At 38.2% G+C, this 22808-nt stretch overlaps 3 protein-coding genes across 3 annotated transcripts; all 3 read left to right on the top strand.

The window, feature by feature from the left end:
* Positions 1-659: 659 nt before the first annotated feature.
* Positions 660-11455, top strand: si:dkey-119f1.1 (Structural maintenance of chromosomes protein 6-like). Its single transcript, XM_053336484.1, has 27 exons — positions 660-728; positions 1164-1311; positions 1451-1586; positions 2392-2497; positions 2724-2860; positions 3087-3148; positions 3385-3465; positions 3586-3687; positions 3839-3958; positions 4063-4161; positions 4346-4492; positions 4907-4995; positions 5086-5250; positions 5666-5844; positions 6149-6350; positions 6942-7056; positions 7302-7462; positions 7695-7830; positions 8154-8234; positions 8425-8595; positions 9036-9173; positions 9391-9536; positions 9715-9840; positions 10101-10206; positions 10375-10527; positions 10683-10780; positions 11010-11455. The coding sequence occupies exons 2-27, from the start codon at positions 1186-1188 to the stop codon at positions 11101-11103; spliced, it is 3276 nt and encodes a 1091-aa protein (XP_053192459.1). The 5' UTR covers positions 660-728; positions 1164-1185; the 3' UTR covers positions 11104-11455.
* A 624-nt stretch (positions 11456-12079) lies between these two features.
* On the top strand, positions 12080-14975 carry si:dkey-126g1.9 (required for drug-induced death protein 1). The gene is made up of 2 exons (XM_053336481.1): positions 12080-12520; positions 14779-14975. The coding sequence occupies exons 1-2, from the start codon at positions 12215-12217 to the stop codon at positions 14914-14916; spliced, it is 444 nt and encodes a 147-aa protein (XP_053192456.1). The 5' UTR covers positions 12080-12214; the 3' UTR covers positions 14917-14975.
* Positions 14976-16578: 1603 nt separating this feature from the next.
* On the top strand, positions 16579-19413 carry tmem18 (transmembrane protein 18). The gene is made up of 5 exons (XM_053336480.1): positions 16579-16713; positions 16865-16982; positions 18629-18683; positions 18828-18921; positions 19028-19413. The coding sequence occupies exons 1-5, from the start codon at positions 16621-16623 to the stop codon at positions 19124-19126; spliced, it is 459 nt and encodes a 152-aa protein (XP_053192455.1). The 5' UTR covers positions 16579-16620; the 3' UTR covers positions 19127-19413.
* Positions 19414-22808: the final 3395 nt, after the last annotated feature.

Below are 22808 nucleotides of genomic sequence, written 5' to 3'. Positions count from 1 at the left end.
TCTTGTAGACAATACACTTTCCCTTTCTTGCATCTTACATGGAAATGAAACATTTGACAAGACATTTTTTTGTTACATTTGTTAAATTACAGTTACTTATGAAAATGATGATTACAAAGCGGGTTACATATTCTCAGGAGGTCTTTTTCCTAATTTTTTAACATTTAACATGTTACTGAATACATATATTACTGTCTTTAATTGTTTGAAAACAATATATTTTGTAAATAAATCATGACGTGGGCTCATTTGGAACTCAGGTGGGCTTAAATGATATCACAGAACCAATTAATGCCATCTTGCTTTATAAGAAATGATCTCCCTTATAAATCATGTCAGTATCCATGAAAAACACCTTAACAGTTGAAAACATCCATTAGAAAATTAGAAAAGTAATCATAAAGGAATCACATGTAATAAGGTAGGCTACATTACTTTGAATTAGTTATTGAAATAGTTGCATTACTTATTACATTTTACATAGGGTAACTAGTCATCTATAATCTATTACATTTCTAAAGTAACCTTTGCAACCCTGGATACAGGTTTGTGCCTTTATTGTGATTCATTCTCCTAAATAAACACTCAAACGGAGAAACGTGCTTCTGTCAGGTTTCGATCTCGTTTATTCGCGCGATATTTCACTGGGAATACCAGGCGCGAATTCGACAACCAGTGGTCTGGTTCTCCTCCCATCAGCTGTGTTGTGCTGAACCGGCTGCCGTGAGGTAAGTTAGGAAAAGTGCTTTTCCAGAAGTTACCAGGGGTTGCAGCTTCTTATAGCGATTTACAGCGAACTACAAAATAGCCATGTGCAGTTTGTGCCAGCCGTTGTTTTGTTTAGCATACGGCGCTAGTTAGCTAGTTGGGTAACGTGGCTAACTGATCTACGTTAGGTAAACAGCTAAGTTGTAACAGTTGTCATTGTCTTCGTTTAACTATACCTAACATTTACTATACGTTCACCACGTGTTAGTGTTTTTTAATCACAAAGAGGTTGGCGTAAGAAATCTAACTAGCTACCTAGGTCAGCAAAAGTTACGACATTGTTGTTTGCTGTTGGACAAAAGTCGCTGTCAAACAAAGTTATGGTGAACCAGCAGCCTGGCTGGAAGTAAACGCTAACGATTTTCTTCGGTTTCACTTTCCTTCTGCCCATACAGCACCGTGGTGTAGGCGCTCAATATGTCTAAAAGAAAAAGCAGCTCTGTCAGTGACAAACCCCACAAACGGGCTAAACCCGTGGAAGAGGAAGAGGAAGATGAAAATGTTGATGATAGGGAGCAGGAAGATCCTCTGCTGAGTAAACAGGTGTGTACATGTCACTGTCATGCTGTGTAACATGTCAGTGTTACAAGAATAACAAACTAACAACATATATCACTCGTCTCATACTCTCTATATGTATATACTGTATTCAAGTGGAGTGACATAACTAACCTGTGTTTAGATGCAATGTGCCGGCGAGGTGGTGAGCGATGCAGGGATTGTGGAGAGCATCACACTGAAGAACTTCATGTGTCACTCTCTCCTTGGCCCGTTCACTTTTGGTCCAAATGTCAATTTTATTGTTGGCAACAATGGAAGTGAGTAAAACCAAGTGAGCAGTGTGTTGGGAAAATATTAACAATATTATGCAGTATTATCTAGAGTTGTTTAACTGAAATGAACAGAAAAATGTGTTTTCTATTTCAGAAACCAGGTTTTACTGAATGTTTTTGCCTGTTTCTATGATAAGCCCTAATCATGGATCATGTTAAGTTGCTATATGGCGGTTTTTAGGTTCCAGCACACTACCATGGGGCTCAAAGCCGTTAGGATCTTTTAACCAGAGTGAAATGCAGCATATCCTTTGGTGTTTTGTCCCATGGTTATATACCAGATGGCCCATTTAAACATAAAGTTCAGGATCATATCAATGTTTAGCCCTTGCAGATCATGTTAGTAACACACACACTTCTTGATCTGATGATGATTTTTTTTTTATGAGATAGATAATAGTTAATAGCAAGGCCATAGTCATATTTTGAATGAAACATGCTCTCCTTTGATTCACATTTTAGAAACCTTACAGGCTAAATAAAAGATACAAAACAGTTACTTTTTTAGAGACTAGAATTGAATAGGGGCAGACTGCCATCATCACATGGATGCTGGCGTGTAAGCTACTAAGTGATCAAACTGGTTAAGTGCTTGTATAGCAACATATTTCTCTTGGAACCAGAAAGTGCTAATTATCTTTTCACACAAATATTTTTGCACATAACAGGTGTCTTTTTGCAATAGGTTATTCTTCTCTCTGGAATATCCTTTAGTATTTTATCGTCTGTATTGTCTATTAAGCTTACTATAATGTCTAAAACATTTGTTTTCTGTGCACAAATTGCACAGGTGGAAAGAGTGCTGTCCTGACAGCTCTCATAGTTTCCCTAGGCGGGAATGCACAGGCCACAAACAGAGGATTGTCACTGAAAGGTTTTGTGAAGGAAGGAGAAAGGTAAATATCTCAATACATCATCTGATGTACAATCTTTTTTGTCAAGTTCAAATTTGAAACAGGTGGGGTTGTCATAACATGACTTTGTGGCTCCTCCGGCCCTACTCTGCACTATGAGAATATATCCCATATGTCAGATCTTGAACACTAATGGGAAAAAAAACTCTTTAAAAGTTGCATCTCTTCATTCATAATACACTCAATGTGTGTTTCTATGTTTTCTCAGCTCAGCTGATGTATCAATCACACTGCGTAACAAAGGAAAGGATGCTTACAAACCTGAGGTGTATGGTCCATCTATCATTTTGGACCTGAGAATAACACGTGATGGGTTAAGGACATACAAACTCAGGAGCAAATCAGGTAAAGATGCAGAGTTATGGTTACTCAACTTCAGTATTTTGTTAAGACAGCACTGCTATAATGTTGTACAGTAATATACAAGTAGGTATTTCTCCAAGTAAGTTTAAGGTTGACAATTTCTAAACACTGCCAAAAAGTTTTGTAATTGAAGTACCACTTCCTTCAGCTACTATAATATTTCTCCGAGCTTTAAATATTCACAAACATGTTTTTTCTCTCCTTATAGGTCAACTTGTTTCAACCAAAAAGGAAGAGCTCTTGTCCATCCTGGACAATTTTAATATTCAGGTATGAACTGTGTAAATCTTATAGATGTACAGTGTTGTTTAAACTTCATTACGTGAAACTTAAATCCCGCCTCCTTTAGAAGGAGAGCACTGTTGAACCTGCTCCTTCCTCTCTCCCTAGAGGCATGAAGCAAAGTTGAGTTGCATTCACTGAACCCATTCAGATAGATCATTAGTGCAGGAAAAACCTGTGTTATAATGTTGGTTGCAAGGTGTGTAACATGTTTTCTTCTGAAGGTCAACAATCCTGTGTCAGTTCTCACTCAAGAAATGAGCAAGTACTTCCTACACTCCAAAGGAGAGGGGGACAAGTACAAGGTTTGTTGAAAGTGATTACATATGATGACAATTAAGTGAGAATCTTTTGTTTTTGTGATCTTTGTTTTGTAAGTACAAAGCAGATTTCATTTCAATTTTTGTTCTGTTCCTCTTGCTCAGTTTTTTATGAAAGCTACCCAGCTGGAGCAGATGAGAGAAGACTTTGTCTACATCAAAACTACCAAGCACGTCACAGAAGATAAAGCATGTCAACATAGTGAAGTAAGAATCAGTTTGCGTGACATTTCCATATTTAACTATATTTATGTTGAACTATAAAATACTATTCCTTGTAGATATGAGTTCAGTAGCAAAGCTAGACATAGTTACCCCTCTTCATTTAATACCTTGTATGTTTCTATGACTGTTACAGAGCTTGAAAGACACAAAGCGGAAGTACCTGGAGAAAGAGGACCGTTACAAGAGCCTGGCATCACTTGATGAGATGCGCACCAAGCTAGAGGAGTTACAGAAACAGATGGCTTGGGCTTTGGTGAGAACCCTTTTTCCTTCTTTTTTCCCCCTCAATTTTGAATTCCAAACTCCTTGTAAAAAATATATAATCTAAGGAATACTAACTTTGACTCAAACATGCAGGTCACTGAGATGGAGAAGGAGTTGGAGCCAATGACAGACAAGCTGCGGTCAGACAGACGTTCTACCGAGAAATTTGATGAGAAAGTGGAAGAATGGAAGGTATAAATATGACTATTTGGTTCATGTCATTAATATTGAGTGAAGACCTCTTTTGGGGATTCTGGTTGTTGTTTTTTAAGGACAACATGACTTTCATGGAGTGTTTGTGCTATTGTATTACTCCTCTTCTACCCTCTACCCTCAAATACTACTTGCTCTGATCTGCTTTCATGTAATCCTGTAGAATAAGGTCGAGGGGGCTGAGAAGAAGTACAAGCAGATCCAGGAACAATTGGAGGGGATCACCCAGCAGGTCCAGGAGCTCCAGCCCAAATGTGCTGAGCTTAAGACAGAGGCCCAGAAACGAAATACCCTTCTCAAGTCCAGCGAGGTCAGGTTTTCAGATTTTTGTATAAGAGGTATAAATCCTTTTAGGTGATACTGTTGGCCTGCACTAAATCAAAGTAACTTGTGTATGTTATTAACTGGCAATCAATGCTTTATTTACAGCGCAAAAGTGTATCTAACTTTTTCTACCAGTCGCATACTTGTGCTCTGATCTGCATCTTCGTTTACTGCCATCAAGGGATATAAGATAATATAGAACTTAATTAATCCAGAAGGAAATTCAAGTGCCAGAGATTGCTCAAAACTTACAACATAAGACAATAGAGTAATAAACAGTAGACTTTCTGCTTTGTCAGCTTGTTAGAGCTGTTTAAATTGACTGTTATCCTTGCTGTGTGTGTTGTGCGACTTCGTAAATGACCAGTATTTGGATTCTTTAATTATTTGGGAACTATAGGTCACAGTCCACAGATGCAAGGCAAACCTGAGGGACCTGGAAAAGGACAAGGTTCAACTGTCATCAAGAATAAATGATCTCAACCTAAGGTATGAAACAATGAGCTGTGATCTGTGATGACCACTCTGTACTTTTTGTCCTCCTCTCAATTGTCGTCATCACCTTTTTGATCCCTCTAGCATCAGTCAGACATCAGGATCAGAGAACCAGGCCAGGAAAGAGCGCATGCAGCAAATCCAGACTGAGCTGGACAAACTGAGACACCATATCTCCACTTTTGGCCAGCAGATTGACCAGTACCAGCATGCCTGCCACCGTGCCAAAGAGGAACAAGGAAAGATGAGGTAAGGTGTTAGAAACTGGGCATAACCAATGGTGTAAGTTACTGTCGGTAGCTTGAAGAAACCTCTCACGATAACTACTTTTGCCGGGTGGTACATTGTCCCAAAAATCTGAATCTATATCCATTTATCTATCTATAGACTGCACACTTGCAACACACCTCTCTTTTGTAAACAAACACATATAAACACAATGGGCAATATTGAGGTCAGCAAAAAGAAACATTGATGTTTGGATCAGCACAAGTTCAAAATGGAAATAAAGGCCCATTTTAGATTATTGTCTCTCTACCATCCCCTAAAATAAACCACAAGGAGACCTACAGGTCTGTAGTATTCACATTGCGGTTGGATCACTCACTGAAATAGGTATAGCCTATAACGTAATGAAACACCCACCACCCACCTCTGACCACAGGAGGGAGCAGGAAGTACTCCAAAAGTCTATTGAAGCCAACAGCAGAAATCTGCAGACAATGGAAAGCAGTCGATCCAATCGTCTGCGGCGCTTTGGAGAGCACATGCCCCCACTCCTCAACGCCATCCATGAAGCTCACAAAAGGGGCCAGTTCAGGCACAGACCCCGAGGACCTCTGGGTAAGACTCAGTATTATTCAGTCATGTTCAAGTGTCTTTCAGACAATAAGGAGCAGAATTTATTGTTCTCACAGTGTATATTTCTTTAACTATTTCACATTTCTTGGTGAATACATAAATTCAAGGATAGATTAAACAACAGTGTCTACTATAAAGTGAAGGAATCTTAAAGAATTCTGTATTGACTGTGTTGTAATCATTTTAGTTATTATAAGATGTGTTGTCTCATCCAAGCAAGGCACGACATCTGTGATAAACTGCACTCCTAACTTGCCTTCTCTCTTTACATGTTTCTGTTGTACAGGTTACCTTATTAGCCTGAAGGACCCAGAACATGCCCTGGCTATAGAGGTGTGTCTTAAAGGCCAGCTGCATGCTTTCACTTGTGACAACCATGAGGATGAGAAAGTGCTGTTAGGGATCATGACCAGAGTGTTCTCCACAGGCCGAAGACCTGCGATCATTACCAGCCATTTTCTCCCACACGTCCATGACACAAGAAAGAGGTGAGGCCAGGACACTACGCTAACGCTAGTCTCAGATTTTACAGTATATTATACAGTGGTGTTTTTTCTATGAAGGACAAAAAATGACATAACAATAAATAAATAAATAAATAAGGGAGTATTATGGAGGAAGAAATAAATAAATGTAGAAATGAATAAATAAATACATACATAAATGTAGAAATACACAAATAAATAAATGCATTTAGAAATGTAAAATTAGAATTTTTTTTTTTATTTATGCATTTATATATTTATGTTATTATGTCATTTTTTGTCCTTCATATTGTTATGCTTGGATTAATGTCAGTTATAATGTAATGCAGTGATAACATGTTTTCAGATTTACACAGTCTCATAAGCATCAAAAAGAAAAGCAATCTTGGAATGTACAAGAGTAGTTTGGAACGTACATTAACACACATAGAAAGTTTAAGGATTCTGCCGCAGGAGTGGTTTGAAAAATGAGCACTTTTTTGGAAATGTGGAGGTCTTCTGTACATTTATTGTGCTGTAATAACTTGTTACTGTTGATGTACATTAACCTGACTTTAAACTGACAACAGAGTTCTTTGTTTTTATTTCTATCAGGGCCGTGAATCACAATGAGTACCCCTCCGTGCTTCAAGCTCTAGAAATTGAGGACCCGGTTGTGGCAAACTGTCTGATTGATCAAAGAGGGATTGAGAGCATTCTATTAATAAAGGTTACAAACAATTCAAATTTCCCATAACATGAGTGTCAGTATGATAGTAAAAGCTGAGGACTGTCTGTAAAGACTGGTTAGACATGTCTATGCTGACAATGGAATATCATATGCTACAATACAAATGCATTTTGCAACCTTAGCTGTTGTGCAGTGACACATGATGACATACATACAGATGATTTGCTATGTATAGATATTTTTGTGGTGCATTGACATGAGTTTCGTTGTGTGTTCCTACACAGAATCGCACCGATGCTCGGCGAGTGATGCAGGGCAGAAACCCTCCTCAGAACTGTAACCAGGCTTTCTCCAAGGAGGGAGATCAGATCTTTAATAACCGCAGTTACACTGCCGAGCAGACCAGAGCCAACTACCTCTCAGGAGATGTTGAGGAAGAGATCAGGTGTGTGTGAGACCCTAACCCTTCACTTCTGGAGATATTTGTTGTTTCTCTAGGTTTTACTTCTTTGGCTGTTGTGATTATCTTGTCCTATTTAGAAAGTCAGCAAATAGAACCAGGATTCATTTAGCTATAGTTACTAAAATATACAGCACATATCACAACAGGGAATGGTTGAATAAAGCTGTGCGATTGTTTTTTTGTTTTTTATGTCTCTCTCATCTTCTACTTTCAGGCACTTGCAGAGGGAGATAGAGAACCAGAAAGGTCAGGCAAATCGCTTCCAGCAACAAATGAAGAAGTTGGATGATGACATCAAACAGAACGAAGGGCTGCAGAGAAGAGCCTACATAGAGCAGAAGACTACCAAAGTAATGTTTTTACCTCATATACATCATTTACTAAATACTGGAAACCTTAAGATAAAATTAATTATTATTATTATGAATAATAATCATTTGAACAGTTTATGTAAATATTTTCTGGTTTTCTTGCTCTCCTATGACAATAAAAAGACGTTATCAGCTCAGAGAAATTGTGATAAGCAGTTTCATAATTTGTTTACATTTTACACCCTGAATGATTAATCAAGAAAATAGTTGGTACGCTGATCATTAATGAAAATAACTGTTAGGTGTAGTGCCATTTCTGCTCTGATATGACTTTGAATGTGAGGTTTGTGCATGTCTTCTAGGATAAAGCCACAAAGCTACAACTGGAGCTGACAGACCTGCAGAATGTAGAGGAGCCTCAGTCAGAGGATCTCAAGCCCCTGGTTAGTACAGAACCCCCAACATTATAGTGAAATACTCTGGCCTGATTCACTGCACCTGTACTAAGCTCAAGAGATAAACATATCAACTGAACTTATTATTCCACTTCGAAAAAATGTTGGAGCTCCAGAGAATTTACCACCTACTGACAGATGCTATTTGATATATGCTGCTGTCACTGCTCTACCACAGGAGGAGGATCTCCAGGAGATTGTGAGTAAAATCTCTTCAAAGCGTGCAGAGCACGAGGAGGCACGAACTCAGATGGCCGACCTCAAGGCCTCCTATGAGAAGGCAGAGAGGGAGTACAATCAGCACAAAGAGAAGATCAACACCATCGCTGAAGAGGCCGATTCAATCAAGGTTATAGCAGACAGACTCAAGATTTTCAGTCATTAGAATAAGAGAGTTTTTGATTAACACCCTTTGCTTTCACTATATGTAAAGTCAGTCTGTATGTAGAATCGTCAAATCCCAACATGTCAGACTTATGAAATTGCCTTTTCTGCCTTCCAGAAATGAAAGAGAAAAACCTTGAGACAGACATAATTGCTGAATTGGCTGTAAAGCAGCAACAGGATGCTTTCTTTAAGTTTGCATTAACATAAGATTAACATTGCATTGTTACTTGAAGACCTTAATCCAGAGGTACAAATCTTTTCAGCTGAAGAAGTTCTTAATTGTTATTTGGGTATCGTCTCAGTCTCTCACAGCAGCCAACGTCCCCTAACTATTATTATTACGTTTATTAAACTAAGAGTGTATTAAATGTTGTGTGCCTGTTTTTCTCTGTCCTATTAAAGGATGAGCTGAGTAAGACTGATCAGGAGGTGATGAAGTGCAAGCATCACAAGAAACACTACGACGAGAAGCGCAGTACCCATCTCCGAAACATCCAGAACATGGAAGGCACCCTTAAAAGCAAGGAACAGGAACTGCAGGTGTGTTTAATAAATCAACTTCTATGCGTTGCCTCTGCCTGTTATCAGACTCCAATTTAGCTTTATGGCACTCATTCAAGTTCTCTCCTGACTAGATCTTTGCTTGTGTTGTATCAGCTCTCTGATTCACGTCACTTTATTTCAGTGGAGGTACTATTGTACTATTCACCTGCTTTGTATCTTACACATTGATTATTTGTTTCACTCTGCCTTTCAGACATCTATATCCAAGGCCCAAGAGATCTGCCCAGAGCGCCTGGAAGTACGTCGGACAGCCAGGAGCCTGGACAGTGAGATCAACCGACTCAAGGTTAAGATCACGACTCAGCAAGAACAACAAGGTGACCGTGAAGAAGTTGTGAGGTATGTTACATGTGACATAACTGCTGTTGTAGTGTTTTAAAATACATGTGTTTAAGTTTTTTTATGAAATATTGCTCCATCTGTTACTAAACAATTAAACCTGGCAAACCACAGTACCATAAAATACCACATCCTCTTTAACATTACCATTTTCCTGCTTGTTCATCTTCACATCTAGGCAGTACCGTGAGGCGCTGGAGAGCTACAACAACATGGCACAGCAAATGAAGAACCTCAACAGCTTCATCAAAAGCCTGGACAGTGTCATGACTCATAGAGTCCAGGTTTACTCTGAATTCAGGAGGCAAGTTTGAAAAGACAGATCGCTTTTGCCATTAAGCAGTGATAATGCAACCTGTGACACAAATTGATTATAATTGATGAAATGTGTTTTGGAAAATTACCCCTAAGTTGCCAATGTGACATGATGCTCTTTTCATTGTGTACCAGCTGTATTATATTTGCTCTATGCTAGTGAAGGACATGTAGTAGTTATTCTGTACTAGTTAATTAATTATGTTAATTAATTATGCATTCTTTGTGCCTTCCATCTTTGTCCATCAGGTTCCTTTCGGCCCGCTGTAAATACTACTTTGATAGCATGCTGGCTCAGAGAGGATACACTGGAAGTATGACCTTTGATCACAAGAATGAAACACTCTCCATCTCAGTAAGAAGATAACTTGTATTCCATCTAAAAATGTACTTTGAAGTGTTGGTTTTTATGGTGCATTGTGTGACACGTGTGGAATGAAAATCTACATGAGAACACAGTTAATGTTTTTTATTAATTACTCTAACTTAAAAAAAAACATGACTGCAACTGTCTCCTCTGTAGGTGCAGCCAGGTCAAGGAAACAAGGCTGACTTGAGTGACATGCGCTCCCTGTCAGGAGGCGAGCGCTCCTTCTCCACTGTTTGCTTTGTTCTATCTCTTTGGGCCATCACAGAGACGCCTTTTCGCTGCCTTGACGAGTTTGATGTTTACATGGTAATAAGAGTCTATGTTTGTCTGGCTATGAACTTATGCTAAATCCCTAAATTGTAAACCCGACATAAAACCGGTATTAAAGAGGGATAAGGTTGTGAGAAAGTCTTATTCTTAAAAAAATGGCATTACATTTCAAGTTTGTTTTCTTCAATTAGGATATGGTGAACAGGAGGATATCAATGGACATGATGCTGAAGGTGGCTGCCAGCCAGCGCCACAGACAGTTTATTTTCCTCACCCCACAGAGTATGAGGTAACCACTGCTACAACATTGGTTTATAATTTGTGTATCAAGGCCTTTAGACCATCCACATGTGATTTATTGAATTAGTTACTGTATATTTACTTAGTAAATTAGTTATGATGAGAGCATGAGACTGTTTCATTTCAGTAAAGTAGTTGGTGTTCCTGGGAAAGGCTGCTTGTTCATTCAGACTCAAAGGTACACATTTTCATGTTTGTTTTCTTTACTCTTTTTTCAGTTCCCTTCCTGTGAGTAAAATCATCCAAATCCTCCGTCTCAAAGATCCAGACCGCGGCAACAAAAACCAAAGAAATCAAGACGAGGATCAGTAGTATTACTACTTGTAATTTAATATTAAATGAGGTGATGAGACCACTAGCTAGGACTGTCCATGAGAGCAGGATGGGCCACAGCAGGGCAAGCTAGAGCTGTCCAGTGATTCCCATTTGTAGGGAAATTGTTGATCTCTAGTCATTAAGTTCAACTGCTCTTTTTGTTCAGAGCCAAGAACAGCTGTTCAAAGTTGAGGAGTGTCATAAATATTTTGTACTATGACACCGTACTGTGTAAGCACCAGTTTTTCTACATATTGCCAAAATACTTGTTAGATGCTTTGAAAACTAGCACATTGTTTGAATCAATGTCATTTTAAGCTGATGCTGATTTTGTTTATAAAGTCAAACGAGTTAAGAGGCAAATGAAGCTTTGGGTGTTGTTTTTAGAAGCATCATTAATATCGTGGTGACAAGTCTGTCCTCTAAAATAATTTAGATTTCAAAACTCCAGCTGATCAAAACATATAATCATATCATGTAAATCATACTCATACTTTCTTGGTGGTTGTTTCAAGGAAAAATCCATCTGTCTGAAGCTATCAGTCCCTAGCACGCTTGTTTCTACTTACAGTCAAATATAAATCCAAATGAACTGGTCACACAAATCCAGGGTTTCACCATCAACAATCATCACGTAAAGTCTTAAACAGGAGTAAAGACTGCCTTTTTTGAGCTGTAGTTAAATGCACATTTATACACTAATGCTGGGATTTGTTGACTATTAGAAAAATATAGACAATCACCAACCTGATCTCTTCAATAATGTTTTATTTTAGGGTTTTTTTCTTTCCACAATACCACCGGACATGGTAATCACATAATCATGTTTTTCTCAGCTATACTTATTATTCCCTGGATAAAAGTCACTTTGATTAAGGTCTGTCTTACAACATTCAACTTGAAACTTTAAGACCTATTAAGGTCAGCCTTGTGAGGAAGGAGGATTTGCACCTTTAAGGGCTCTATGCCAAATCCTCCACACAAGGCGGTCCACTGGAATGCACTTCCACTCATGCACAATAATAACTGTTGACAACATACCTGACCTCCTAAGGGAAGCAGTACTTTTTAAAATTTCATCTCTGAGAGCTGCAACAAGAGGACAACAATGAAGCCCAAATCTCTCTCATCGAGGTTGTTTGACATAAATGCAGCAGCGACAGTTGAGTCACTGAGTATACGAGGAGCAAAGTATCAACGACATGTGGACTGCGTGGATCATGCAGGGAGCCTGGATCATATTGACAGCCAGCAAGTGGCAGAGGATGACAGACAAAATGAGAAAAACCACAGAGAAGTACATTTTGCCTTTCTACCTGAGAGATATGAGCCACTGATGGATGAAGAGGCACAAATGAAGGCAAAAGAAGAGAAGAAGAAAAGGAAGAAAGAAAAGTACAAAAAAGTGAAGAAGGTAGGTCTTCTGTACTGTTTTGCTAAAACTATATCATGATGAAGATACATTGAAATGAGAAACTTGTGTTCAAACTATTGGGGGGGGGGGGTTAAATTAAAATGCTTCAACCAGCCTTGTTCAAGTCATTCTAATACTAATACTTATTATTAAACTAATCAATCTATGCAGGTTTTTTTATCTAGATACGGTGATCAAATAAAATAGCAATGTGATCACCTTTACTCTAAATCATGAACAATATAATTTGGTAATTTGTTTTTACTGTAATGTCGTCCCCATTATCCCTATCTGTGATTAAACTGAGCCCCTGTGTACCCCTGTATCTAAGAAGAAATGCATGTATAGCTGAATTGTTTGCAGTTTCAGAGTTCAGAGATCACAAAATCCTGAAGTTGGACAGTCTTGATCAAAAGCTTGAAACAATGATCACATAAATATCACAGCTGCATTCTCTTTGGCACACAGCAAAGGCTCCTCTGGGATTGCTGACCTAACTTCTGTGCTCCAATTGACCCAGCTAGACTAAAACCAGAGATTACTCTCATTAAAGAGCTTTAAAGCTTCATAGGTGTCACCTCTCTAGTCTCTGTCTGGTGCAAAGAGAGAAAATCCTGACAGATGATGAAGAGGTCAGAACCTGCAGCTCACTTATCAGCTGGTCACTCTTGGATCTCTGGTTTTCTGGTTGTTATTAAGTTATAGGCAGCACAAAACAAAAACTTATCACAATCAAGTGAATCCCTTTGACCACATCAATGGCCTGTTTACACTATATCTTAACTGAATCTTTATAACCCATAATAATGAAATGGCTTATGAATTGTGACCCCAGATAACAGACTCTTATCAGCTGCACGTGTGTGTAAAATTCAGGTAAACAAGCCATAAATGAGTGGCAGGCTTAATGCTATTTTGTATGATCACATTATTATAATAATTACAGTTGAGTATCTCTCACTGTCCAATCTAATGTATACAGTATAATTAGCCATTCACTAGTGGGTATGGTAATATTTACACAAAGCAATGAGGAAGTAAAATGTAGCTTTTGAAAAGTGCACGTACAGTTAACTGAAATTGACTGTTTTACTTGAAATGTTAATATGCAAAAACAGTGTGTGTCTTGTAACCTATTTGATCAGATCAAACTTTTTGTCTTTTCTTGTAGATTCAATTTGGGTAAGTTAAAAGTTGTTCATTTTTTCAATTTGGCATCAATCAATCAGCCTCATTCAACTGATCTGAGTAGTAATTCTAGAAAATCTGAAAAACAAGTCCAAACATCCAAACTCACATGAAACAAACCAAACAATCAAGATAAGTGTAATTCTCTATAAATCATCCTGAATTATATCATTTGCATGTGTCAGGTGTTTTGATGGTCCATGTTGTGTGTTGTGAGTGCTTGATCATCCCCAGTGTTCCCAATAACTATAAAATAAAGTGTAGAGGTCAGGACATGCTGCTCTATAGTGTTGTCCACTTGCATAAAGAAGTTGTTGTGTCTTCAACATTAGGTATGTATTTACTGGGTCAATGTCTTTATGACCCACTCTCACATGTGATTGATAAGGAAGTATTATTACCATCAAGATAATCAGTGACCAGGCACATGTGTTTACACTGAGGAGTAACACACCCTTATCAGTCATCATAGCCCACATAAGTCTGTCAAAGGTTATTAAGTTGCTATCATTCTATTTACTGCTTCATATTAAATTTGTTTGATATTTGACTTCACATAGATTCATGTATAATAGTCAGTTCAAATAGTTGATATGGTTGTGCATGTTGAATTGAGGAAGTTGGATTTTTTTTTTCTTTTTTCTTTTTGCAAAAACATCTGACTTCCTGTCTCCGCTTCTGCCGGTCAGCCCTTTCCTTTTCACAGAACTCAGGAGACAATAGTGTTCACGGGATTCCTTGTGTATATTTAAGGAGTAAAAACAGACTGTGCTTCTTCCCCTGCTGTGCTATTGTTCCAAAACGCCACATGTGCCTTTCTTTAAACAGTGCCCTGTCCCCATCCTTAAACCCATCATTTTTTTGAACCTGATTCTGCCAAAATTACTGAATAACCAAGGAATGTGAATTATTATAATGAAATGATTCAGATAAGACGAAGTGACTCAGCCTTGATCCATGTCCATTTCCCTTCTCATCCTCTTCTAAGTAACCAAGCAGATGACTAAGAATGTGAATTTTTACATTAACAGAATAAATGATTAATCTGTGGTTGTATAATTGTCTTTCAGAATGTTGGGAAGGCTCTGCGCTCCACTTGGAAGTGTCTAATGCTTGGTCTGTACAATTTTGCCCTCGGCTACTCTACTCCGATCACAGTGGCAGCTACCTTTGTCCCTGACTTTCACCCAGGGAGAAACCGGACCTGAACTGACACACATGCTCCTCCTCCAAACTGTAATACTCTGTGAATACTGACCAAAGGCTGTTTGGCATGTTTATATTGTTTACGTATTTGACTTTGTTTTTATATTTGTTTCCAAACTGTACCCAAAAATTGATCCATATTGTTGTAAATTGTACTTTTGGTGACTTAACATATGTATTTTTTAAATAGTTGATTGATTGAAACACTTTTTTTCACATTTTGACACTAATGATGTTGCAGAAACTGTACAGAGTGAGGATCATAAAATTAGTTTTTTGAGTAGAACAGTGAATGATCTCCTTTAACCTGAATTGTGTATTGCTCGTGCATTTATTAATCCCTAATGAGGAGACACTGGAAATATGACGTGCCTTGGCAAATGTTTTATATCAAACATCAAGCTGGTGTTTGCATGTGTGTAGAAGAGGAATGTGGGAATGTGGTCCTACTGAAGGACATGCATGACAGGAATATTTACTGTAGCTATAGATGAGGTGAATAAGGGCAGATGCCTCTCAAAGGGATTTATAGGCAGGAAAGACATAACAGGCAAGTGAAAAGATGTGTAAATCAAGGCTATTAGAGGGAGACAGGAACTGTGATTCGTGCCATGAGAAACCAGGCCAGCCCTTCATCCCAGAGTGGAGCAACTGGACCACAGATCTCAAGAGTATTTCTCAAATTGCCTGTGCTTTGTAGTAAGATCAGCAACAGACATGGATCCTTCAAGGCAATGATGATTAAGAGGCTAAATCACAGTGAGGTGAAAGATTAAGAGGATTCACAGTCTGAGGCATAAATAACATTGTGACTTTTGAAGGTAAAGCAAACCTGAGCATGTCTATAGACATGAAAGCTTGTTCAGCTGTGAAGGTTTTGCAAGTCATGATATGTGTAAGTTGTAGTGTAATAAAATGTGCACCAAACCCATTTGTTTTTTTTTTATTTATTTTCTATTATTTGTCGTGTGTTTGTGAAATACAGTCAGCCTTTACTCAGTGACAGAAATTCAAATACACAAGGTTTATATATTGTATATTGCATATTTGTATATGTACATATATGAACAAAAAGAGAAAACAAAGTGCCAGGGAATTAAATTATAACTACATAAATAAACATTCAGTGAAAGGATGATGCAGAAAGCTCTTTCCATTCACTAGGAAAAAAATACATCTTTAAAAATCCCTTTTTAAAGACTTTATCAAACATTGCAAATGGATTTTTTTTTTTTTTTTCCTTTTAGCAGGAAATATAAAACAGGAGGGACATGGGCAATAATACTAATAATACAGTAGAATAACACATCAAACTTAAATTGAGGCAATTCTACATGTTTCAAAAATGTAATTATAAATACGAATTGTAAAAATAGTGTTTAAAAAAATGTCCGAAATACACAAATCGCGTCTGTGACGTCACCTACGGCGAGAGCTTTGCTCCTTCCGCAATCGCGTTTTTTTCCACCTGCATTCTGCGAAGACCCGCCCTTCTCAACCTCTGATTGGCTCTTATCCACTAACTATAACCAATCCTAGTCCTCACCCCTAAACCAACCAATGGAGGTAAGAGTCCTAGCCAATAAGAGGTATAGTAGGGCGGGCCTTCGTGGAATACGGGTGTGAACGTTCGGTCTTCTTGTTTACATGAGACACCAACTAAATCTAAAGCTAACAAGCTACAGTCAGTAGCCAGTTTTGTGAAAATGACGGATCAAAAAGCGGAAAATATTAGCTCCATCCCAATTGATGGCTACAGTAATTTAAGAATTACATCAATATGGACTTTTCTTATGTCTGTAAGTTTAATTTTAATCCCCGATTCTTGATGCTAGTTAGTAAGCTAGGAGTTTAGCGAAATAACATCAGCTAATAGTTATCTGGTTATCTATCAGGTTATCTAACACGTCTGTCAGCAGATGCTCATGATGTGTTTGTTACTGTTTGTAGGTGCAGTGGTCGGAGCCTTGGATCATCGGTTTGTTGGTGTTTCACGTTGTGTGTCTGAGTTTGACTGTAGTGACCTGCAGGTATTACAGAGCTCAGATCTGCCACTTCCTGCTCATGGGTGAGTGGATAATACAGATATCCTGCAACAACTACTACATTTAGTTAACACTCACTTTAATAGCAGCCAGAATTGTTATTGGTCTTGAAACTTTTTTTTAAATCATGGCCTGAATAAATCAGATTATTCAGTCTGCATTGACACACGTCTTTACTGTGTACTGACTGCAGTTTCCTTCCCATTTCCTTTCCTTCTAAACATTGTCTGTACAAACATAAAACACAGTATTTCTCACTACATGATGAACTTTTGAGTTCATTCAAGACAATTCAAGTAAAGAACTGTTAAAATGTCAGTGGAGCAGATAAACCCTGGTGGGTACTTTCCCACTCTGTTTGTCACCTATAATATTTAGCAATTTCCTGAAGAACATTTTCTTGTGTGTAATCAAAAATCCCTTTACTTAAGCAGGGAATATCAACTCTCATGTCATTAATAGTGATAAGCAGCAATCGATTCATAGTTTTTCACTCTGCTCTACTTATTTGATCATCATATGTAGATTTACTTTAATATTTATCAGCTTTATATTTTTCCCTACAGATTGAAACAGACAGCAGGATTCATGTCAGTGTTTGTCAGATAATGAGAAAGAGGTTAAATTTAATACGATATAAACAAAAACAGCAGCAGTATTAACAGCAGAGCCACACCTCAGTTGATTCAAGTTGACAAATAGGGTCTTTACTCATAAATCGATGCATTGGAAAGTTTGTAAGTACATCAGGAGCTTATTAAAATAACACTTAGCTGATGTCTTGCAGTCAGTCAGCACCTCCTCTTCCACAAAAGAAGCAATTTCTTCCAAGTCTGTTGTGGTTCTTTCTTCAAAATAGACACAGTCGTTTGCACAATCGTTTCAAAGTCCTGATACTGATAATAATTTGATGCTGATGTGCCAAAAGATGAAGTATTTCCTTATTTGTGAAACCGATACCAAAGTATAACTTCACAAGATACTCAACGTTCCTCATTTTAATGCAGGGGAAGACTGCTCTTTCTTCTAAGAGTTCTCATAAAATTACTACTTTATTCTAGTAATATTACGACTTTATTCTAGTAATATTACGACTTTATTCTTGTAATAATACGACTTTATTCTCGTAGACCAAATATTATAACTTTATTCTCTTAATTAATAACAAACATTTGTTCTCTTAGTCTGGCCCTAATACTCCATCGTAGATATTGTGTTCCTGAATCTGCTACCAGTATTGATATTTGAAAATTGAAAAATTTAGATAACAATATATTGGACAGCATTCTTTTTTTTTTTGAACACTTAAAATAGTAAGGCAATTTTGAAAGGCATCCTTTTAAGTTTGTCTGTCAAGAATTTAGGACTGCAGCTAATGATTATTACAACCAATTGTCACAGCTCTTTAAGAATGTTTACTAAGACACACACACTGAGCTGGACATCTTACACACAAAACAAACACAATGAAATGCTACTCATCGACTGACATATGCATTAGTAAAAAAACATAACTGGCTATGTCAGTATTGGAACCCAACAACCCAATTCCAGGGTATGACAATGTAAAGAAATGTCAGAAGAGTTGAGTATCCAGCCTACAAACTGTATTATTATTGGAGTGCATGTGATCAGACTTCTCATAGACTGCCATTACCTCTCTCCACAGTTGGCTTGGTGTATACTGCTGAATATGTAAATGAGCTGGCAGCCATGAACTGGAGGTAAGGCTGATGTTTGGCAGTAGTACAAGAAGATTTTAATACCATCATGTGTGTTGTAGGAGCTGTGTTGTTTATGCAGAGAAACAAGGCACCTGCAGCAATTACCAACCAAATGTTGACCTCAACCTTTATTATCTACCGCAGGTCCTTTTCTAATTTCCAGTACTTTGATTCCAAGGGCATGTTTATATCTTTGGTCTACTCCATCCCTCTTCTGCTCAACACAGTTATCATTGTGGTAGGTTTTACTGCTTATTCTCAAGCTTGTCACACTAAGTGTGTTACTATTTTGTGTGTATCTCATAGAAAACACCTTTTCATGTGTCTGTGTTACACTTTGACAGATGGTGTGGGTGTACAGGACCTTTTCCACCATGACTGAGCTGAAGACACTCCAGCTCAAGCGAAAGGCCCGCAGAATGAACAGAGAGAAGACTGACTGAGCGCTGATATTATTTCCGTACATGGGCTTTACTGGGAGGAATTAGGAATCCATGTCTTTCCTATACTAATCCTGAATTTGGGGGCGGGGGGTGCAGATTCCTTCTGATGAATGTTTAAAGGATTGTTGGACGATGTCAGTAAGGACTGGAATGACTGTTGAAAGGTGCTAGCTGAATGCACTATGAGAATAATGGGGACCAAGGGATATTTACTGTTTTGTATTTAATGTTGTTTTAATGTGTGCTGAATTGTACAGACTGGTGAAAGATAAAAGATTTTTGAAAGATTTCTTGCATGACTGTTGATTTCCAATCTTGTTGAATGTTGCAGTGCTTTAGCAGGCTTTAATGAACAAGGGCAAGAAGAGTAACTTCTGTGAAATTCCTGCAGCATTAATATAATTTCACAGTGGCAAAATAACAAAAATGTGTCACTGAAATCTAAAATCTGATCCCCTTTGAGTTCACATTTGGCAGGAAAGCACTTTATTCCACTAAGTAGCGCCACGCTAGTTGAATTGCCTTGGTTTGTATCCCGGAATCGGTTAAACCTGTCTGACAGCTCCCATGCAGTTCCTGCTCTCTCAAGATTGCGGGGGGTCTTTAAAGAGGTCGCACGGGGTAGTTGTGTCTTGTGACCTGTCAGTAAAGTCCAAAGGTGCAGCACAATCCTGCGTGACACAGGGGATAAAGTTTGCTGCAAGTTTCAACCCTTTACGCCAGCTTTTTCCAACCTCTCCTGGACTCTGCAGGGCTCTATCCAGTCACTAATCAGTTTGGGCACTTGGCCCTTGGTCCTATGAGGTTTGCTCACTTGGATTTAATTGAATATAAATCATCCTCTGGCATGCACATTGTTTCTCTCCTGATGACCGGAGCTGCACTAATTTTTGCTCTTTTTTTTTTTTTGACAGACATTAAGTCATATGCACCTATATATTGCTTCTGGGATTGTTATGGAGTAATGATATTCCTACTTATTGATTATTTCTTAAATTTGCCAGATGTCCCTACTTGTAGATGTACAGCATGCAGCAATTTCGAAGCATCAAAGGACAACTACTGTTCTGTGTTTAGTGACACCTTTAAAGCCTTATAGTTGGAGTAAATGGGACAAGTCAACAGTGGGAAATGCTGTATAAGGGGATGTCAGTTCACCACTAGAGGGTAGTATGGACTAAACAACTTGAGAAAGGTGGTGCACGCCCCATCCCCTCAACTCAATCCATATTTTACTTTTTTTTATCTCTGAAGAGAGTTGACAGGATGGCTTACCTTGCACCGTTGTTTTTATCTTTTTGATATCAATCCTTGTTTGTTTTCCCAGATGCACCCGAGTCTATGTCGGTATGTTTTGCCTGCATTAATCTGTCAGTATCAACCAAGTGTAGACATGAGTGATTGGATTGCAGTCATGAGCAGTTGTAAAAAAAAAAGTTATTTTAGAAGACAGGCAGGTAGGGAAAAGGGTATTGCATTGGTGGAGGTGGGGATGGATGGTGGTATAGAGTGTGGGTGTGTGGAGGTTTAGTCAAGGCTCCCTCTCATGTGTAGGAGGCTGCCTGTGCGATGCTTTATCACATGAGTGTATTGTGGTTACTTTACTGTATAATGCACATCTAAGCACATGTGAGTCACATCTGAATGAAAGATTATGTGTAAAAGCACCTAGACAGGTTTGAGACATTCATTTATCTCAGTTCAACAAAAGATTGGCGTGGACACTATCCTCGATTTAAATCTTCTGGTCTGATTGGTGAAACTCCAAACACACCAGTTCATGCATCTCAGACATGGCTGCTTTCCTTGAGTATGTCATGCACAACACTGCATTGCACAACAACTAAAACACATCCAGTCAGCTGCAGTCCTGTGGGTGAAAACACTTTGGATAAAAGAAAAACCACCTGTTCGAGAGAGAGAGGTCTGAGAGATGACCGCTCTCAATCACGAACAGTGTACGTGACAAAAATCCAAGTCATGAGACAACATTTTAAAGCGCATCTCAGACCATAAAACTCACTGAACCTTTATATGGAGGTATTACTGTAGCAGAAATATTTGCAAATGTGCGTGGAGAGTTGTGTAAGTGCCATGGCAGAAGTGCAGCAAAAGCCATGAGTAAAAAAGACAATCAAAAGGCCTGCCTGAGCTGTGACCGATGATATATACATTTACAGAACTACTTAGGCATTTACAGACCTGTCTGCACTTTTTCAATATCTCAAAACACTTTCAAATTTGGACACAGATTTAAGGATTTTTATTTTTATTTTTTACACATTCACATATCTGACTACACACACAGATTCTGAATACACACGTGCAGATTCTTGAACACCTTCAGAAATCTCAGAACACAATTAGGGTTTTTATTTAGTAAGTGATTATGTACACATGGATTGAGATACAGTTACACAACTCTCCATAAACTTTTGCAAATCATTCTTCTACAGTAATACTTCCACACCCTGAGGCGGATGAGCTGTAGGATTCATACATTCATAAAAAGAAGCTGAGTAGGCATTGAGGAGTGGAAAGGTGTTGATGGCAGTGTATCAACAGTACTGACTATTAAATGTGACCCCTGACCCTTATTAAACATTTCCAGCACCCTGGAGAAGTTATTATTAAACCATCAATGATAAACTGGGCACTTGTGTTGTAAAGAGAGGCTGATTGGAAAATATAAAGTATTTCTTTACCATAGTTACACTAGTGGGGATAACATTCACAGAACCTTAATATTGTGGCTACTTGCCCAGAAACTGACGTCCTTATCAAAGATGAATCACTTCAATATGGCATGTGAGCAGAGCCTGAGGTTCTCCTTACGTGATGGAAGATGTTTAAACGTTATGAAACAGATGGGGGACTGAAGCAGAGAGAGGTTTAAATGTGATGTATGTTGGAGGTGTCTGATCTGTTGAAAATATGATAATTACCTCAATATGCATGATACACATACAACCTTAACATCTGTTTATCCCCTTTTACTCCCCTGTAAGTACTTTTATGGGTCATCTGGCTCCCTGGTAGCTGGATGGTTAAGGTTTACACTGTGCTGTCAACCCGCAAGGGGTTCAATTTGAATCAGGGACCTTTGTTACATGTCACACCCCACCTGTTTCTCTCTCCATCTCTTTTTCCCCTTTTTTCCGTGTTATCGTGTATATAAAAATCTATAAATTGTGTATCATCTTGTGGCAGCTCTTTGTTGAATGTTCTATATGTCTTGTGCATCATTTCATACACATTTTGCCATATTTCAGACTGACATATTTGGTATCTTTGGGAACATTGGGATCTCTGCTAGGATTTCAAATACAGTTCTGTTTGGCTGTACAGCATGAGTTTGTAGCCAAATACTGACTTTCAGGTGGGCTGCTGCTTGTCACCATCATCCCATTGAGACAATTTTAGTAATATTTATGACCGCATGTCTGAATACATGTTGGTAAGAAGAAAGAAGTAGTTACCATTCATTTTCTCTGTATGACAATTATGTCATGTAATGATTCTATAAAGAGATGATAAATGATAATATTGCAGCTCTAAATCTGTTTTTTATTCAATGCCCATAGAATATAAACTAATTTTGACACTATTTACACATATGAAACTTATTTCACTACCTATACAAACTTTTCATCTAGATTGTAGATGAGCTCTTGAAAGCCAA

Source organism: Scomber japonicus, chromosome 17 (assembly GCF_027409825.1).
Source record: "Scomber japonicus isolate fScoJap1 chromosome 17, fScoJap1.pri, whole genome shotgun sequence".
In the NCBI taxonomy this organism is placed as follows: Eukaryota; Metazoa; Chordata; class Actinopteri; order Scombriformes; family Scombridae; genus Scomber; species Scomber japonicus.
This window is presented reverse-complemented; position numbering and strand designations above follow the sequence as displayed.

What these genes read in the sequence shown, in the direction of transcription:
- si:dkey-119f1.1 (XM_053336484.1), top strand. Translation starts at nt 1,186, where the DNA reads ATGTCTAAAAGAAAAAGCAGCTCTGTCAGTGACAAACCCCACAAACGG. An exon ending in TATTGTTGGCAACAATGGAA is followed by an intron (nt 1,587 to 2,391) that starts GTGAGTAAAACC and finishes CAAATTGCACAG; the next exon opens with GTGGAAAGAGTGCTGTCCTG. An exon ending in CAGACCCCGAGGACCTCTGG is followed by an intron (nt 5,845 to 6,148) that starts GTAAGACTCAGT and finishes TCTGTTGTACAG; the next exon opens with GTTACCTTATTAGCCTGAAG.
- si:dkey-126g1.9 (XM_053336481.1), top strand. Translation starts at nt 12,215, where the DNA reads ATGAAGCCCAAATCTCTCTCATCGAGGTTGTTTGACATAAATGCAGCA. An exon ending in AGTACAAAAAAGTGAAGAAG is followed by an intron (nt 12,521 to 14,778) that starts GTAGGTCTTCTG and finishes ATTGTCTTTCAG; the next exon opens with AATGTTGGGAAGGCTCTGCG.
- tmem18 (XM_053336480.1), top strand. Translation starts at nt 16,621, where the DNA reads ATGACGGATCAAAAAGCGGAAAATATTAGCTCCATCCCAATTGATGGC. An exon ending in CTGCCACTTCCTGCTCATGG is followed by an intron (nt 16,983 to 18,628) that starts GTGAGTGGATAA and finishes CTCTCTCCACAG; the next exon opens with TTGGCTTGGTGTATACTGCT. An exon ending in TCAACACAGTTATCATTGTG is followed by an intron (nt 18,922 to 19,027) that starts GTAGGTTTTACT and finishes ACACTTTGACAG; the next exon opens with ATGGTGTGGGTGTACAGGAC.